The sequence below is a fragment of the Cebidichthys violaceus genome, unplaced genomic scaffold (genome assembly GCF_023349555.1).
Source record: "Cebidichthys violaceus isolate CVI_PGR_0920_01 unplaced genomic scaffold, fCebVio1.0.p SCAF_26, whole genome shotgun sequence".
NCBI classification, from domain to species: Eukaryota; Metazoa; Chordata; class Actinopteri; order Perciformes; family Stichaeidae; genus Cebidichthys; species Cebidichthys violaceus.
The window spans coordinates 3,021,404-3,041,495 of record NW_027176439.1 but is presented as its reverse complement, the minus strand read 5'-3'; the positions used below and the strand labels follow the sequence as shown (position 1 = coordinate 3,041,495).

Below are 20,092 nucleotides of genomic sequence, written 5' to 3'. Positions count from 1 at the left end.
CAAGATGGCGGCGGCCAAAAAAGCCGAACTCTAGGTTTTTCAAAATGGCAGTCCACAAACCAACGGGTGACATCAGTCTACGGTCTAAACACACGGGGGTCGGGGCCTGTTTCTCACAACTTTTTATTTTTGACTATTTACGTTATCATTGGATGTGTTCGACTGTCTGATAGTGAGACATACAAAATGGTGCTGACTAAGAAGAGGAATGAAGCGCAGCATAAGTCAGGGTACGAGACGGATTTAGTGGTGCTAGATGGCAGCAGATGTATGCTTTTAATACATGCAGGGACACTAAATGGAAGACACACAAGGGGGGATTTAGTCAAGGTGAATTTATAGTACAGCATCATGAATGTGTGTGTGTGTGTGTGTGTGTGTGTGAGTGTGTTACAGGCTGCATTTGGCGGGCCATGCTGACTTACAGTACACCGCAGGTGAGGAGCCCTGAGTGCTATCTGGCTGGGAGCTTGTGCTGGACTGCGCCTTAAGCGAGCTGTTGTCTAAGCTCTTTCCTGATAACATGCGCACACACAGAGAATGCAGAGTGAGATGACAACCAGCCGCACATAATGCGCCCAAAAACACAACAGAAATGTCACAGTGGGGAGTGATGGGAAGGGCAGAGAGAGAGAGAGAGCATGAGATGACACGGTGGGGGGCAGATAAATACAAGATGATAAACCCCGTCAACCTCGGAGAAATTACAGCTACTTTTCACTAACGGTCCTCGGTCACCAGATCTCATTGAAAAATGAAAAAAAACAACATTTTCCTCGTTATCCCAGTTAATGACTCATTACCGCTCGTCTGTTTAATCAGCTGACACAGAAGGAAACGCAACAAATGAACACTCATTGACAAAGAGAGGGAAATAAAGCGTCCCTGCAGGAAATACAAAATACATGGCAGGAGAGGAAAGAGCTCAAAAAGAGTTTTGTTTCCACCAAATTCACAGACCAACGCAAACAATCCACAACAAATGCCTCAATAAAAGCGAATGATCTCAGAAAGTTGTCAGTGTGCAGCCCACACTTGCTTGACTGACAGGTGATCCTTCAGAAGACGGAAACATCCCATCAATTAGCACTTGAATCCACAGATGTCGCGAAAAGAAGAAGAACTTCAGGACCGTCAATTTAACAGCAAGTAATCCTACAATTTACAACCGACGTTAAAAATTATCACCTACAAAACGAAACTGTAGATTGAAGACAAGCAGCCCTCAGAAAAGTCTCAGTGACATATTCTCTCCTATAAAAGCATTGAGAGTAACAGGACAGATATGTGTTCAGATGCTCCAAGAGCCAGCTCAGGTGTTGGGTTACAAAACCAGCTGTCGAGCACTCCCTGACCTGACAAGATCCTACAAGAAGGCCGACCTGTCACACACTGTTCCCCGAACCAAACACTCCCGCACTCACCTGGCTCTTGTAGTTTTCTCCGGCGCTGACCGTGCTATCTGCGGGCTCGAATCTTAAGAGTCTGAAAAACTTCTGTGTGCGACACTGATACTATCCAAGGGTGGCGCTAGCAGAGCGGTGTGTGTTTAGCTCCTCTCTGGGCACTCCGTCTCTGTTTCCTGCCACCAGGGCTAAATTTAGGACCCCCCCCCCCCCCCCCCCCAAGGTGCCTTTGCACTCTTCTGCCAGAGGGGCGGGGTAGTAGGGCTCCAATCTGGGACCTTGGGGGGTAGGGGGGAGCAAACCTTTCACTGTGTGTACAGAGAAAGTACAGTAGAGCCTCGGGACATGAAGGATTTTTAGGTGACTTGACGCTCCTTTGGGCTAACCTACTTCCATCAAGGGTAGGGTGGGGTGACCGTGGCTAAGTGATCCCCGGCTCCTGCTCTACTAGTCTCATGTCAATGTGTCCTTGAGCAAGACACTTAACCCCAAAATTGCTCCCGTAGCTGCGTCTACAGTGTATAGATAGAATGAATTGTAAGTCGCTTTGGATAAAAGCGTCTGCTAAATGACTGTAATGTAATGTAATGGGTAGTTTTAAAATGTCATTTTAAATGAGCAACAGGGTGAACTTTAAATATTCTGAAATTTTCATTCAGAAGGCATGTTAGCTGCCATAGAATTAGTTGATTTCCAGGCTGGGGACAAGTGTACAAACAGCACAAGGACCACTCTCTAACAGGGCTGGGTGATAATTCTGTATGACAAGTTGTTTTTCTTTTAATAGAATCATATCATGATAAAATCATATATCGAAATATCGTGATACACCCATGTGGTCATTTCTGTTTATTTCTAAATTATATTTATTTATTTATTGTATTACCAGAAAGCATGCTATATTGTGATATCGTTATTGAGATATGAAATGACCCTTGTTTGGAAAAAAGTTTTTTTGAACCATTTCGCCCAGCCTTACTTCAGAAAAGTGAATGTCAATAAAAAAAGGCGTTTCATAATTAGTGCATAGTAATATTATTTGAAAAAGGTGAGCAAAATATTTCAAAATTACAAAAAGAGGTTACATGTAGGGGGAGATGTGATGACATCCCCTCCTCGTAAATTACTGAATGAGCCACTGATGCTGTTACTTTGCTTTATTAGCCTGCTGGTAGCCTGATGAAGACAGAGGTAAAATGCTTCTTCTGTGCTCTGAAATAGAGGTAAGATCACAAGAGACTGATGCTTAAATCAATTAACAGTGTGCCGCTGATCAAAACGTTTGTTCCAAATGCAGCTGATGGTGCTGTTCTCTTTTACCTGGAACATTTAAGAGAAGTCATACGCTTCTTGCCTCGTCATTACAATGAATAGAACACCTGATGTCAAAGGTGAAATGAATGCATTAAATGTATCTCTGATACTGTAATCAGTCAGATTCATTTTGTATTTTTCCTGAGGTCACACTTTGCTTTTTTATCATATATTTACTGAAGTTGTGTCTGCGATTAAAAAAATCACTGTGTATATATATATATATAGGATTGAGGTGAGATTCAAGGGTTTAATGGCTAAACCCACATGAACAGTCTGACCTGTCTCTGCAGCCAGCTCAGCAGTCTCCATGTTGAGAGCCGTGTAGAGGCAATGCCTCAATCATAGATATGCCCTGAATTTTGTATTTTCAAAACAAGAGCTTCTGCTTTTAAAATGGGCATAATACCAGTAAAAAATAAGAGATCTTCTGCTTGAATACTGCTTGATAATTGTAGCACTCTTTCCAACACGGTTCATTTCTCTGACAGACCTACATGACGGCCCTGCCAGGGTTTGCTAGAGACATTTGTGACATAGCAGCAAAGCTTCTACGGGGAAGACAAGGGGATGGAAGCGCACATTCTGTTCTTAACGCCCGGCACTAAAATGATACATTCATGACCCGATTTAGATGCATTGTACTCAGCTTGGATGTGGAGAACAGGGGGTGTTTGAGTGTGTTGGCATAGATAAGCACAGGCACACACACACACACACACACACACACACACACACACACACACGCTCACACATCACACAAAGTCGCACATCACACAAACATAGATTCAGTCACACACAGACAAATAAGGCTGGAGACACAAAAGCACTTTGTGAAGTCGTGTGCAATTTGCGCCACTAAGACGGTCATTTAAACAATTCCAGCCACAAGCAACACACACACACACACACACACACACACACACACACACACACACACACACACACACACACACACACACACAACTCTGCAAGCTGACACCTCAGACAGCCATGTTGGTATTTCAGAGTTGTGTGTTTCTGAGTATTAAGATTTACAACACTTTTAAGAGTCAATCCACAGCAGCATTACAAGGATTCTTACACACACACACACACACACACACACACACACACACACACACACACACACACTTCTTTCGTCTTTTATAAAATCCAGCAGAAGGAATCAATACAGCCAGGCTCCACCAGGGGGCAGTAAGAGGTCAGCTATCAGCCGGTTGACTGTATGATGACATACTTCATCTACACAATCCCACATCTCACATGATGTGTACGTATTATCTTAAAATCTAAGTGTTTAAAATATCTCATCTTTTGGTGTTCACGCTGTCACTGAATCTTTCACATAAGAGTCATTAAGCCAGTATTTTGTTCCACATTACACCTGATATCTTTTAAAAGGTTCATGATGACATACATGTCGACACTGTCAGAAAATACAACACATCTCAGAGAGTAGAAAAAGACCCTCTCATGAGCCATTATGAAAACAAAGCCAGTCACAACAGAGACCGTTTCTAACAGTGAGCATCAAAACGCGTTACCTCCCTGAGGCTCGTGACACTGCCCTCTGTATTGTCAGTGCATTTCACAGTGATCGCTAAGCTTTTAAAAATCAACTGAGCCCAGTTTCATCAAATCTGGCTCACTCAATTATGTCAGTAACAACTTTTACTGCAAGGAGAATTTAAGAATCCATTTCCACACGTGTAACTTAAAGGTAATAGCAGAGCTTGTCACAATCCATCACTTAATAAGCCCAACTGACCAAATCTCCTCTAGTTTATGGTTGAGTGGGCTCTCTGCTGATTGTCACACTGATAGTTTTTAATACTTTTATTGTGTTGAAAACAGACGTGTCTACCTCGTGTGATATTTACAATATTTGACATTTCTTCACCGACTGGCAGCAGCAGAAAACAAGTACATCAATACAGTAGAAATGTCAAGTGGTGATCGAAAAAACTTCTCAGAAGTATTCTGACCTTCAGCAAGTTATTATCTCTTGTATCTCTGGGGTCTTACCTTTCACGTCTTCGTCCTCCACAGTGGTGTTGCTGCTGTCTGAGGATTCCTGGAGATCAGAGACAGACTGTCAGCTCGAGTTCAAACGTCAAAGCGCACACATCAGCGCTGAACACGCATGAAGACACACATCACACACCAGTGGTAAAGAGATTTGTTTTACACGCGACAGAAGAAGGGGGCGTATTTGTATGTCGTCATGTGGAGCACCAAATATATCATTAATGCAGATTTAACTCATAAAACAACGATCCAACCTTTGTAAATATTAAGTCAAACCATGCCAGCAAACCCATCAACCTAGTAGCTCATTATTCCACTGTGTCAATATATTTGACACCTCTTTTCTCTTCTTCTACTCCAGGAGGAGCTGGCTCTGCTTCGTTCTCAGTGTGTGTGTGTGTGTGTGTGTGTGTGTGTGTGTGTGTGGACAAGTGACGACTTTCCTCCACAGGGCGCTCTTGTCTCTTGTTGAAACTGACAAAAAATCTCAGTGGGATGTGCTCCATCCATCTATTTCAACAATGGCAGTATGCAGAAGAGATTCTCAAAGGGCAATTAGTTGTCATCTTAAGCTTGGCTTCAGATTGCTTCAAATCTATCCATCTACCTTCTTCTGTCTGCCTGTCTGTCTTTCTCTTCTCGGGCTTCTCAGGAAGTTAGCTTGTGATCTCCAATTAGCAGATTAAATGAGCCTGAAATTCCCCTGCATGCGGAGGAGAGCCAGTGACCTCATTAGAAATACACGCGTGCACCAAGAGCACCACGAGCACAAAGCACCAAAGTGGTGTTATAGCCTTCTAAAGAGCAGCTGGTGACCTGAGGAGAAGAGGAGAAAAAGTGTGTGTGTGTGTGTGTGTGTGTGTGAGAGAGAGAGAGAGGGACAGAGCTGTGGCAAGAATCCTCAGATATTAGAAATATCATTGGAAGTATTATGACACCTACAGATTGTTTCTTTTTGGTTCTGAATCATATTCAAGTTTTCTTTGTGACATTTAGCATCTTATTCATTTTGTTTCATCCTGCCACATCACAGACAAGCTTTCAAAATGTTACCTACTAAAATATATAATAAAATTATGATTTTGCAAAGCAGGGATTTCCAAGCATCTCAGGCTGCTTGCTTTACTCATAAACCCTCCTGTTTTGGGTTATTTCCTTTTCAGAGTTGGCATTATGGGAGAACCAAAAGGTCAAAATTGATAATTATCACATGCCCAAAAGTGTTTTAAAAGTCTAGTAAACTGCTCTAAACCCGTCTGGTGTGAAAATGAAAATGCCAGTGTAGCAGTATTCTCCCCAAATACTTTCAGTGCCTTCCTGATTAGCCTCTCTTTGGACTTCGTGAGACCGGCTGCTGTGCAGAATTCAATGCCGTGCACTTCCCTCTGAGGTCCGACCCAAAATCTGATGGAAAGGTCACTCTGTTGTGATGTGGTCACTCTGTTGTGATGTGGTCACTCTGTTGTGATGTGGTCACTCTGTTGTGATGCAAAACATGGATGCGGCTTCGGAACAAAGTTATGTTACCGTTCCCCTTTAGCTGTGCGCATCACGAGTCGGCAAAAACAACTTGAGCAAACACAGTGGAGCGCACACACACAGACACACACACACACACACACACACACACACACACACACACACACACACACACACACAGATAATAAATGCTTGGTCAGACCTACGAGGAAGAGGTCTTACTGCAAAGTCATGCAGGTTCATGCACATCCTTTAAACACATACAGACAAACTGTAGCGACTACATTTGAGAGGATAAGTGATGCGACCAAAAATCAATGACGACAATTATATTAAAATCTATAAATATAAAAAAACAAAACATCATCATTCAACTACATCAGAGCTGTCTGACAACTGCAATCTAGATTCTATGATCTGTTGAAAGATCTTGTTTTTGCATACGTTTAAATATAAAATCATTAGCAATATCGCTCATTATGCTGCACAACAAATGCGGAACAATTGCAGGACGAGGAAGAAGCCTGTGACGGGACGATACTGGGTGTTTTAAGGTTATCACAACTACTACGCTGGTTGAAGAGGAACATTCGCTGCCTCAATCACCACTCGTTCCCTTCGTATTATGAAGTAATTCATCCGAGTGTCATCTCAAGCAACACACACACACACACACACACACACACACACACACACACACACACACACACACACACACACACACAAACGTACGCATTAGTAAACCGATGCTCACACAGACGCATGGTGAAAAGAAGGATCAAAGGGCAGGAGAAGATGAGGAAGAGGAGGAGAATGGCAAAGAGGATAAAGAGTAGGTCAGGACTGGGGAATGATACATGTGTACCTTCGTCCTGTCCACTGGATTATGGATGACGGTTGTCTGAGGTTCCTGGAGGAAGAGGAGGAGGAGAAGGAGAAGGAGGAGGAGGAGGGACATGGAGTAAATGAGAGAAAGGAAAGAAAGGGGGAAAGAGAAAAGATTGTGACATAAAAATAGATGGATTAAGTGTAAAAAAAAGAAGAGAAAAGACAGATAGGACAAAGACAGTGATATCAATGTTGGATGAAGAGAAAGTGCTTGTTAAGGTTGACAAAAGGAGAGCGGGAAGAATCCTTCAAAGAGATAGAGTGGGTGGATGAGCTGAAAACCGTAATTTGAAGTCAGAGGAGTTATTGAAAATCAGGGTGAAGTGTCTACCATGAGCACATCAGTACTCACACACACACACACACACACACACACACACGCACCTCAACAGCTCTTTATTTCTGCTTTGCCCTGATTATTCTAAATTGCCTTCAATGACCTACATGATGCAAATATGTACAGAATCAAGACAATTGTACATCAAAATCCGCCAGCTCCTATGTTATAAACGAGCTCTGACGTAGATAAACAGTAGCCGTGACATCTTACAACGCACCGGCACACCCAGCAAAAAACACTCAGATGAAAACGGGTCATTCTGTTCCTTCACACTTCTCAAAAGAAGAGGCGAGCACTGCCGGGCAAACACTGGCATCGTTTCAGCACCCTTTTCTTAAAAGAAATTTAGCAATTGCTGTAATTTAGTCAGCATTGTGTGCATGTGTGCTCTGTCATTCCACAAGATTAGCCATACAACTTTTCTCTGTGTTGTTTCTTCTGCTACCAACCCTCTCTAAATCTCCTTGCTGCTTAAACTAAAGCTATAGCTTCCACTTAGAGCACATTCAGCTACAGTTTTCTTTGTTGCATCGAATATTGCAGTCACTTAAATCAAATGTGCACTTTCTCCAATAACACATTAGGTTTTTCGCACAATAAGTGTCTCCTTTCAAACACTGGTACTTGAACTTTGTGGCTTACAAAGTCCACCCCTGTAACCTTTAACATCGGATTCAGAATGGGAACATATATATTTTTCTGCTAGGAACTGTCATTTCATGAACAGCCCCCCCCCCCCCCCCCATATTTCTTGCAGCTCTCTTCCCCCAGGAAGTGACACCCCTGTGATGACTAATCATTAGCTTTCTCCCTGGTGATGATGGCGGTGTTGTCGTGGCAACCGTCGCCCAGGGCAACAGGCACCGGCGACATAGTCGATGACAAGTGAGAACAAAAGTAACTTGGGGGCGGGTCGTTCCCATCGACCCACAGAACTGCTTCCAGGTCAGAAAATGAAGGTTGTGTAAGTGTGTCTCTGCATGACCTAGAAGCTCTGTCATGAAGGAGTTAATGTACCGAAGGGCTGAACGGTATAACTAGCTCAAGTCCCTAGCAACGGCATGGAGATCACAGGTGTCCTCCCACTCGCTATTCCCTTCAAGGATCGGAACAAAAGAGGTCTCTTCTGCTCCATGGCTCTGGCCACGCGCACTCCCAAGCATATACACTTCCCATCAAGGGCTTTCCACAGTGTGTCTGCACATGTGCAGAGAGGACTGGTGGGCGAGCATCACATGCATGGTCATACACACACACACACACACACACACACACACAAAAACAGACAACAGGAACAACTGTCACTTTGCCGTCTCTGACTGACAGCAGGTGGTTAGTTCTACTTGCTGTGTCAAGCCGAGGCAACTGCTGGATACACATCATCAACAGGTAGAACTCAACACACCAGGGCCACCTCTGGGCTACATCTGTTAGAAACCCACTGACCAAAAGTTGTATGCTATCATTACATGCTGGTATGGAGCTTTTTAAAGTGAGTGTGCAGGAGTTCAGAGGAGCAAAAAAGTTCTCGGCTGTCTAAGTTGGTGGGATTGTTGGTTGCCAGCGATTCATAATTTAACATGGTTACTCGCCCGGGTATGTAAATGTTATGTTGTAACGCAGCTATTCTAGCTGAATCATTTTCAGTAGAAAATAGTGTGAGAAAAACCAAATGCTCTTTATTCCCTTGCAAATGTAGCTCACTGCTGGAATATAATTGAAATGATCCAATTTCATGAAGATTAATCTACAGAAGTTCACAATAAAACACGTTTATCATACTTTGGTAACACTTTCTATGTGTTTCCATAATATAATATAAATATACTGATAATGCATTATAATCGTCTTATGTAAATGTATAGTTATAAGCACTTATAAATATCTATATAACACTCACTGTATTATAAGTCCCATAGTTGTTACACATTATAATCTTTTTTTATAATGCCTTATAATGTGATTATAAGGTACTTTAAGCGGTTATGGTTTGTTTTAAGTGAAGTAAAAATGTATTGTACGTTTTGTTCTTGCATAGATTACATTTTTTTTCCCCACAAGTACAGTGGCTTGCAAAAGTATTCATACCCCTTGAACTTTTCCACATTTTGTCACATTACACGCCACAAACATAAATATATTTTATTGGAATTTTATGTGACAGACCAACACAAAGTGTCACACAATTGTGAAGTACAAAGAAAATTATACATGATTTTAAAATTTTTGCAAACGGGACTTCTTATGGTTTTCTTTTAACAATGGCTTTCTTCTTGCCACTCTTCCATAAAGGCCAGATTTGTGGAGTGCACGCCCAATAGTTGTCCTGTGGACAGATTCCCCCACCTGAGCTGTGGATCTCTGCAGTTCGTCCAGAGTCACCATGGGCCTCTTGGCTGCATCTCTTGTCAGTGCTCTCCTTGTTCGGCCTGTAAGTTTAGGTGGACGGCCGTGTCTTGGTAGGTTTGCAGTTGTGCCATACTCTTTCCATTTCCGGATAATGGATTGAACAGTGCTCCGTGAGATGTTCAAAGCTTGGGAAATCTTTTTATAGCCTAACCCTGCTTTAAACGTCTCCACAACTTTATCTCTGACCTGTCTGGAGTGCTCCTTGGACTTCGTGGTCCTGTTTGCTCCCCAATATTCTCTTAACAAACCTCTGAGGCCGTCACAGAACAGCTGTATTTGTACTGAGATTAGATTACACACAGGTGGACTCTATTTAGGTCAACATTCAATCATTCAGCAGTCATCAGGCAACTTCTGAAGGCAATTAGGTGCACTCAGAGAAAAGTGGGCTGAATAATTTTGCACACTGCACTTTTCAGTTTTTTATTTGTGAAATTTTTTTAAAATCATGTATAATTTTCTTTGTACTTCAGAATTGTGTGACACTTTGTGTTGGTCTGTCACATAAAATTCCAATAAAATATATTTATGTTTGTGGCGTGTAATGTGACAAAATGTGGAAAAGTTCAAGGGGTATGAATACTTTTGCAAGCCACTGTAAGTCATTTTCAAAAAAACAAAAAACATCTAAATTAGAATTTAAATGAGAGTAGCTTTGAAAGCCAGTTTGGCAGAAATAAAAGAGCACATGCTATGAAACGGTCCCCTCCTGTAGCGCTTCACCCTGAACATGAGCTTTATCTCATGACAAACAGAGCGAGGATGCAGGTTATGCACCATAAGCAACATGGAGGTGATTTCACCAGCAATGTTTTTGGCACTAAAAAAATAACAGTGACAGAAATCTTCTGAGAGGAAATTGGATCATTAAAAGTAGGAAAAAGAATGTATGTCTGATGTTAACAAAATGTCGCTGATGTCTAATAGCTACAGTGATCCTGTGATGTCTGTAGACTAATGAACACAAGATGATTTGAAGTAATGTGCTGTCTTCAAGCAGCTTTTACAGCTTGATCCTACACTTTGCTGGTGATGCAGTAGTGAGCAGGGACTGGTTTGATTTTTGTACAGCACTGAAAATGAACTGAAACCAACAGCTGTCTGGAAGGTTGGACAATTCAAAATCTACAGTATGATATGCTTTGTAAAATGTTAACATACACATTTATTCATGATATACACGTGTTTATGTGCGTATTCATGCAAAACTACATTTAATAAGGGTCTATTTGTTGGGTGATCTTATTCCAACGGATTCACAAATGATGATGGCTTTTAAAAATAGAAAGTGAGGGGAGGTAGGAATTGTTGCGTCAGTTCCCAAGTCTACATTTCACCCACATGAAACATGTAAATAACACAAGATCCGAACAGATCGAGACGAGAAGCACAAATAGCCAAGAGGCCTGATGCCGAGTAAAATTCCTGCTCTTGCTTCTGGACTATCCTCCCAGGTGTAAACGTACATAGATTCCCTCAATAACGCATGCAGATTTGCATTCCGGCCAATCTCACTGGTGTTCACACCCTCAACAAAAGAGGAGGAATTAATCTCTGAAATCAGCTGGTTTGCTCCTTGGCTGGAAGGACAATCTGAGGACCCTTTTGGACTGTGATGCTCGCACGGTGGGGAACCTCCTCTCTACAGAGGAAAACATAGGGGTAAAGACAGTCCCAGCAGGCACCGACTGTCTGTTCCTCTTTAGAAAAACGTTTTACTGACAGAGAAAATGACACGGCAGCACAATATCAACCCGAGTGGCATCCACACCTGCCATGGGGGAATCTTTTTCTGACACCACTTGCTGGTTTTAAGACCTACCCGACCGCTGGGGCCCTCACAGCGGCTGGGCAAAGATCAACCTCAACCGACAAGACGGACAGAGAGGAACAACAGACATAAGTGAAGGTGTAGGGGGAGCGGGGTAAAGTGAAGATAGGGGTCTTGATGGACACACATACAAAGGTGAAGGGGGGGAGGGGGGTTAGGAGGTAAATACCAGAGCAGGTGTAGGGACGTTTCCTTTGGGGCTGGTGACTATGCTGTTTTTGGTGCTGTTTGTCTGGGGCTGTGCAGGAAAGGAGAGGAAAAAGAGGAGACACAACAAAGAGTGTTAACAACAGCAAAAAAGTGGGTTTGTGAGTGTGTGTCCATGCATGTGTGCTTGTAGGCAAGTCTGTGCCCTGAGCTTTTCACCTTGGTGTTTGTGACATCTTTTTGGTTAAATGTCACGTGTTATCAGTTGGAATTAGAAACATAATTTAAGAAGAGGTTAACCCATCCAAATGTAATAGAGGTTATTAGAGTCAAAGTCCTAAAAAACAACGTTTAAAAGAACCCTCATGTCTTTCAACAACTGTCCAAATTACAGTTTTCCTTATTTTCTACCTTTAGACTTAATTGACCCTTTGCTAAGTCCCGCCCTCAGATGCAGACTGGCCAATCTTAGCGTAGCATCGACCAGCTCTGCTTCATTAACTCTCATGCAATGGTTTCAGATTTTCTTCATTTTCAGGCCTGTTTTGTGGATTTGGAGCTAGTCATGGTAAAAATGTTGTATAATAGTGATACTCGTTACCCAGAGAGGTTGGAGAGAAATATATACGTTACAAGGTTTCTATCTAAGCACATCATTAACTAGCGTTAGCACTTACAGGAACAGTGTTGTTCCTGATTTCATAGTCCTCCGTCTCGATCACCTGGTGATGTGGTGGTCCACTTTTAAACTGTGATCTGTTCTCTTGAAGGAGCAGTAGCAGGGGGCGGGGCTTAGTGAAGGGTGAATTTAATGTACACATTTTCTTTTATTTAATTCATCTATTCACCTCTACTGTGGTGAACCCATCAGTACGGCTAGACACCACAAGAGGTGAGGAGTTACGGATTTGGGCAAACCAACCCTTTACTGAACTATAGATTTAGCCTTAGTTTTAGGGTTTAAGGTTAAGCTTTTAGTTTGCAATAGGTCCGTAATGGAATATGTCAACTTAAGAGAAGGAAAATAATAGTCTCACAGTAAACTGAAGGTTACTGCAAGTCTAGTTGACGGCAGGCTGCAGCATTGATGAAAGGGTTATACCGAAACCATTCATTCACAAGACTGATCTGTAATTCTGAGAGGTGACATGAGGGGGCGGGTGACACTGCCTGACATCATCACGTCGTCACTGGTGACTTCAGCTGCTTACGATTTCACATCGCAGCGTTTGAACTGTGCCATTTGGCCGTAATGAATCACCTTTATAAGCCTTGATCAAATGCTCCTTTGAGGGCCACACATCAAAGAGCGGCCGGTTCTTTATAGCTTAGTTCGATCGTAATGACATTTGCATTGAATCTACATTAAATGACTTCTAATCTTGTTTGGAAGAAATTTAACTTGAGGTTGTTGAATGGGGCCTGGAAGTAAATCACGCGCAGCGACTCAGCGACCATTACATAAATCTTAATCATGTAACACTACTACAGCTAATATTTCCTACTAGTCAGTGATGGAGGTCAAGAGCAGTCATGCATTACTCAATGCCTCATTGTCATCATTTTGTTCAGCATGATCATTTTCACTAATTTATGATCTTTGAAGCGTAAATGCGAAGTTAAAAGCTAACGTTCGGCTACTCGTGATTGACTGACTTGTTAGCAACCAGCTGACGCATTTAATGCCGTAGAACAAAACGCTGACATCTCGTAAGCTTGTGTTAACCACAGAGTTTATTTCAGGCATCTAATCAAAAACCCATTCAAAAAACCCATTGACTTAGAGACGAGGGAACAGGAAGGAGAGGAGAGAAGATGAGAGGAGAAGAGAGGAGAGGAGAGGAGGAGGAAGAGAGCTTGGACGTCAGCACACACAAGTGCAAAGGGACAACACAAAGCATACGCTCACAAAACAGCCTTGAAAATACAAGGTGGTGTAAGTGGACAATAAGCTGACATATAGACACACACACACACACGCACGCACGCACGCACGCACACACACACACACACTAACAGTGAACTCTCTCACACACTCGTGCTCAAACAAACACACTCATTCACACACACATTAAAACCAACCAAAGCCGTCGTCAGCCATCGCTCCGCTGTCTCTGTGGAGCAACAGGAAATGTATTCCTCGTCAAAGTAACTGGCTGGTGAGATGTCTTGGTCAAAGCTCGTTTGCAGATCAGCTCAGGGTCTTAGCTTTTGCGTCATGTGTGTCCATGGTGAGAAAACCCCTTACATTCCTAGATGGTATTTAATAAACTGGCATGATGGCCGCAGTGCTGAGCAAAGGTTTCGCTAGTGGTGGAGACGACTGATGACGTCCAAAGCCAAACACTTGCCATATGTCGACACGATTAAGCTTGAAGGTCTTCGTCGAGAGGACATCACACAGATTTAATAATGCTGAACGAAGAAGGAGAAGGTGGGTAAAAGTATGGGTAAGTGGTCCTCCAGGTGGGCAAAGAAAGCAGTGCATTGGGAGAACAAAGGAGGAAGAAGCGGTGGGAGAGATGATGGGCATGTCGAAAAAAAAGTGACATGCCAGGTCAGAGGGAAGAGAAGGCACCTCGGGGCAGAAATAATAGGAACAAGTTAACCCTCTGAACCCCAAGCAGTTTGTCACGTGACTGTTGGTCTCAGCCGAGTCAATCACGGCTTCCTTTGCGCTGAGGAGCACAGAATGTAATGCTTTTTACAGGATCTGGTTGGGGCAAACTGTTCATTTAAAATTTTAAATGAGACATGTAGATGAAAGAGTTTTTTTTATGAAATTGCACAATTTTAAGGTTTGATTTGGTTACATTTTCCGAAGGACCGCTTTCACGTGTTCATAGACCGTTGGAGAGATGATAATCTGACGATAATGTCTTTTTTATTTTTATCTGTTTTTACAGCGTCGGTCTATGATGAACGGTGTAGTTTTGGCGATTGTTTAAAGAAAACATACTTTTCAATCCCGCCGGCGGGTTTCAGGGTTCAGAGGGTTAAGGGTCAGATTCCCTTTCACTTCACTTACTTAAATGAAATATGTATTGCTGTTTGGTATATTATCCTTATGCAAGTTCCTGTTTCATTTGACATTTGTGAATAAAGTCAGTTGCTGTATTCAGTGTTTAGGGGTGGTATAGCAGGAGCAAGTGTGTCCCCCATCTACCCATATTTCTTTTCCTACTTTTTGATTAAAGATCGTCTTGTAAGACCAAAGACTTCCGTATCTAAACTACAAGCACCAGCGCTGCCTCTATTCTAAAAGTGTGCCCCTGACAGATCTGGAGCACAATCCCTGGAGTAACTCTGATGGAGCTACAACATCCTGCTTCTACCATGTTCTCAGAGAAATGTCAGGGTTACTCTTAAGGCAGTGCACTTTGCAAGGGCCAAGGCTGCGACTTCTGCCTGGCATTTTCTGATGTTTGACTTTCTGTATTTGTAGTTAGGATTTTAGCCATTGCTGCTCATGTTAGCTACTCAGTTTCTGTGCCTGTGTGATAGAATAATAACTCAGTGAAGTGAAGGAGACTCCATAAATAGAGTAAAAGGCAGGGGAAAGGTGGATAAAACAAATACAGCAGTTAACAAGTGGAGAAAGTGGGAGGGGGAAAAAAAAGAGTGACTGGGCAAATGCATAAATAGCATGCTCACCATATACTGGACAGTAGAGCTGGACTTGCGTTTCTGTCCCCAAGCGATTGATGGATGGATGGATTTATTGACAGATGGATGGACGGCAGAAGAATGGAGGGAAAAGATAAAGTAACGAATGACAAAAAAAAGTGAATGCACTGTTACAAAGTACACAAAATAATTTGTAAGTCTACACCAAAACCTGTGCACTTTGACGGCAACGCAGATTAAAATCCTTCATAAGAACAGGATCAGACTTTTCCAGACAGCTTGGACAAAAGCAGAAGAAGGACGAGTGTTTCCCCTCGAGAGTTATTGCAAAAGTAGGGAGGGGGTGCAAGCACAAGAAAAAAGTGCAGTGGTTTAAGTGGAAGTCATCAGGAAGAGGACATAAGAGTGGGAAGTAGATCACAGAAAGGCCAAACTGTGACCCACTCGTCATCGGCTGATTAAGAACGTTTGGAGCTACAAGGAGCAAGATGGAGGTAAAATACAATCGCAAGACAAGGAGATGCTAAATGTGTCCTGTCAGAATATGAAAGAAGTTTAAATCAAGACTGGCTCAACACTTCTGAAGGTGTTACATGTAGCATTTATACAACAATAAATTACTAGCAAGATCATTTGGGGACATAGATGTAATCACTACAAATAAACACTGGAAACCTCATATAGCCTTTACGTTGTGTTTTACATTCTCGTGAATAGCGAATTGTAATAGTTTTGCAGCAGTTTATCTAGAAGAATGCTACATGTAATATCCTTTAGAAAACACACAGTGTGTGTTATCAACATAACAGCACTGCATGAAATGCTGATTGGAGTGGATTTTTACTGGCAGTAGCTGGCAGCACGGTGAGGCTGACGTCGGTGTGTAGTTAGTGCCAGCAGAGAGACAGCCTGCTTGCTCTGAGCAGGTGTTACAGCTGCAAAAACGTCAGGTTCCATTACGCATTAATGAACCTGCGGGAAGAGGAGGAGGAAGAAGAGGAGGCCGAGGAGAGGAGGTCAGAGTCGCCAAAAGGACATGTGGCGGGAAGAAACAAGAGAAGAGGGAGGGACGGCAGCAAACGGGGGAGACGCCGTTAGAAATGGTTTGGGGCAAGTGTGTGGGGAGCCTGTTGCTAGGCAATGAGTGCGCCGCAGTGGAAGTAAGTGTCTATTTCTGTCGTCTGAGTTTCCAGGGTCCAGACTGGCAGCTATTCCTGGAACTGGAGTCACATTCCCGGCTGAACCGACTGAGCAAGGAGAACAGGGAGGGAGGGGGGGGGGGGGCATGTGCACAGACACGCACACACTGCTGCACATGAGCAAACCACACATTCGGACACCCAAGCTTACGCACATCTCGATGTGCAGGCATGCTCTCACCCCCCCCCAATTTGCGCTTTCGTTCTCTTTTCAAACCGACAAACGAATGCGATATATTCACACACGCACAGTCACATCTACATCATACGCACACACACACACACACACACACACACACACACACACACACACACAGCGTGTATGCACGCAGAAGCTCCTCTCGACATTATGTGCAAAGCTCGAGAAGCAAACGCATTCTTTTGCATGTACACCGTGTTCCGAGCTCTGTCGCACACCATCGCGCATAAACGCTGCACACACAAGACACGTCCGTGGAAGCTTTGTGTGGGATGTGTTACTGTGGTGTGTGTGTGTGTGTGTGTGTGTGTGTGTGTGTGTGTGAGAGAGAGGAGCGTGGGATGGTGAGAGATCTTCATTAAAAGATGAACTGGAATGTGGGGTTAAAGACCAGATGGGGTGAGTATGGAATAGGAAGCACTGAAAGAGGAGGAAGAGACAGAAATGGTGGGATGAGAGGCAGAGGAAGTGGCGAAAAAAAAAAAAAAAAAAAGGGAATGGGGAGGCTGACAGATGGTTGCATTTAATAATGGAGATGGAGAGGTGGCAATGAGCTGGATGATGCCAAATCAAAATAAAGGGTGCTTTCAGAAGGATGTGCTACTTGAGGCTGCAGCTGACAAAAGCGCACACACACACACACACACACACACACACACACACACACACACACACACACACACACACACACACACACACGTATCCACAGATATGCATCCTGGCGTTTTACAAAACAAATCTGAGTTTCTCTTCACACACCCAAAATGATGTGCCAAACTCAACAGAAGCCCTGATACAGACGTACACCATCTGAAAACAAAACCACAATCTCCACATATATCCCAATAAATAAGGCATCCGCTGGGATTATGACAAGACACACAATTAATGACAAACAAACACATTCAACTATAAAGAAAAGAGAGCAACAGAAGGCAAAGGATAAGGAAAGAATCAAATAGTGGTGCAGAGAAAAAAAACAGAGAAGAAGAAGAGGCGTTTGTATCTCTGGAAATTTAAGCGGGGGGGGGGGGGGGAGTCAAGAGGAGAGAGAAGTGGGAGACATGTGATGACCCTTACCTTGACATCTGCCTTTTTGTTGAGCAAGCTCTTAGCTGCTGCAATCACAAACACAGGGGAAAACAACCAGTCAGAGGCGGAGATGAGCAGAATCAGAGAAGTAACAGCAACAACTACGTTTCCAGTGATTCACACTATCTGCTACATTGAAGAGATTACATTTATTTGACTTTATGAAATAATGTTCTTCATTTACATCTGCAGTAAAACTGTCTTTTCGCAAAGCAATGGCTCAGATAAAGTAGCCTTAGGCAAAAAGAGCAAAGGCACCTCAGCACCTTGATGATGAAGTGCCTAAACTTTGTTTTGCACCCTCAGCACTGTGACTTCAGGAAGTAAGAGCCGGGTTGTAAGACCATGATGTGCTGTGTTATCCATGTTGTTTTTTTTCCACTGGTGATGCTTTGCAGCTAACACACCTTCTAAAAACAACCCCCTGCCACAAATCAATACAGAATCAAGCTCATTATGCAATCACACAATCTTTGATAGATATTTAAAATCACCACCCCTTCTACATAGGTGCATTCGAGTGGGCTTTTACACATCTAGCAAGGTACATCCTAAAGCTGTTCGATGGTAAAGGCCGGAGCTAGTCGGTCAGGTGGACAAGGAATTATTCAAGTGTTGCAACTCAACTTCTCAACAAAGATGTCCGTTGTTGTTGCCAGTGAAATAAAAATGCACTCCAACTCATTGTTCTCGTGCAAACGTCCCCTCATGGTTGTGAGGAAGCCGAAAACAAAGATGGCTGCCCTGCCTGCGAATAAGCCCAGCCTTAAAGAACTCCGTGGGGGCCTTAAGGAGGATTAGACTTCCGTCTGCTCTCTAATGAAGGGTAATGAGGGAGGAGGGTAGGAGAGGAAGAATGATACTGCAGACACTGGTCCTCTGATGAGGGTAATACCCATAATCCCCCTTACAACAGTGAAAACTGTGTGCAGGCAACCGAAGACGGTCCGCAGGGCATCCGTCACATCAGGACTGCACTGCTACACGCAAAGCACGGAGAGCAAGGTGGTCCGATTGTATCAGATAGATGCACATTCACCCAAAGGGGCCCAGAAAGAAGAGCCAGGCTCTCTGCAAATTTGTGTCAGGTGGAGGCTGTGGACAGAGAATTATCATCAACAAGACCTCAGATCGTGTCGAGATTGGACGAGCAAATGTGCATATTTTGACTGTTTAAAGATACCAAAAATGCACTGGGAGACCTGTTGGTACTGTCGAGCGCCAACCAAACAAACACAGTAGAAAAAAGACCTCCGGCATACAGGAAGTGATGAGTTTTACATTTCCCATTTTGGATGATTATCTGTTTGGCTATTATAAGTCTAAAAGTTACAAACTATTTCTCTGTGGCTGTGTCTCTGTGACAGTAAATTGACCGCTGCCGGGATATTTCAACAATTTCCTCTATCAGTGAAAGAAAAGAAACTTTGTCTACGAGCTAAAAATATCCACAGGTCCTGATTAACTTGGGATATATTTTATTTTCAAGCAATAATTACGGTGAATTGCACATTCTTTCTGATAAAAGTTTAAATTATCTTTGTGAAATGTGACAAAAAGGCTAGATTAGCGCATTATATGGGAAGCTTTAAGTGGTAGACTTGAGAGTCTCCATCAGCATACACCAGATGTCACTGTTTTAGAGCATTACTGAAAGCACTGTATTACACTAATAGCCAAAAATCAGGTTATAATATTAGATCATTTGATGTCTTCCTATCTGGGACGGTTTCTACATCAAGAATGAACAGCAATATGTTCTATAATATTATGGCTACAATATAAACTGAACACCAGCAACATCATTTGGGAGATGCTGCCTATAACCTGTCACTTCCAAGTCCTAGACTCCTCCCCTCTCTCTCTCTTACTCCCCTAGATGTAAGCCTTGCTGGGACTTTTTAAAGGGGCTGAGTGCAATTTCAAGTCTAATCAGATGCAATCACATCAACAGCCAGCCAAGTTACATAAAACACTATTTCTGGCGGTCTGGGATTTTTTTTTTTTCTTCTCTCTCCCGCGTCCCTCTCTGAACATGAGACACAGCTCCTCTTCGACTTTCTCACTTTCGTTTCCAAACGTGTTCTGAGCCAGCTACATTGAATTTTCAACAGAAGCGGAGTTCCATGA

At 43.0% G+C, this 20,092-nt stretch overlaps 1 protein-coding gene across 49 annotated transcripts in view; it reads right to left on the bottom strand.

The window, feature by feature from the left end:
- The window catches only part of camk2b1 (calcium/calmodulin-dependent protein kinase (CaM kinase) II beta 1), a 70,335-nt gene that overhangs the window by 8,473 nt on the left and 41,770 nt on the right, over window positions 1-20,092 (bottom strand). For 8 of the 49 annotated variants that reach the window (XM_068721000.1, XM_068721006.1, XM_068720971.1 and 5 more), the window contains 6 exons: window positions 17,951-17,988; window positions 15,500-15,532; window positions 11,868-11,936; window positions 7,096-7,140; window positions 4,749-4,797; window positions 426-515 (listed from right to left, as the gene is read on the bottom strand). In XM_068721000.1, the coding sequence (XP_068577101.1) occupies window positions 426-515; window positions 4,749-4,797; window positions 7,096-7,140; window positions 11,868-11,936; window positions 15,500-15,532; window positions 17,951-17,988 (324 nt within the window). The remainder of the gene's footprint in view (window positions 1-425; window positions 516-4,748; window positions 4,798-7,095; window positions 7,141-11,867; window positions 11,937-15,499; window positions 15,533-17,950; window positions 17,989-20,092) is intronic. The other 41 variants (XM_068721019.1, XM_068721021.1, XM_068720979.1 and 38 more) reach the window with 20 other exon arrangements.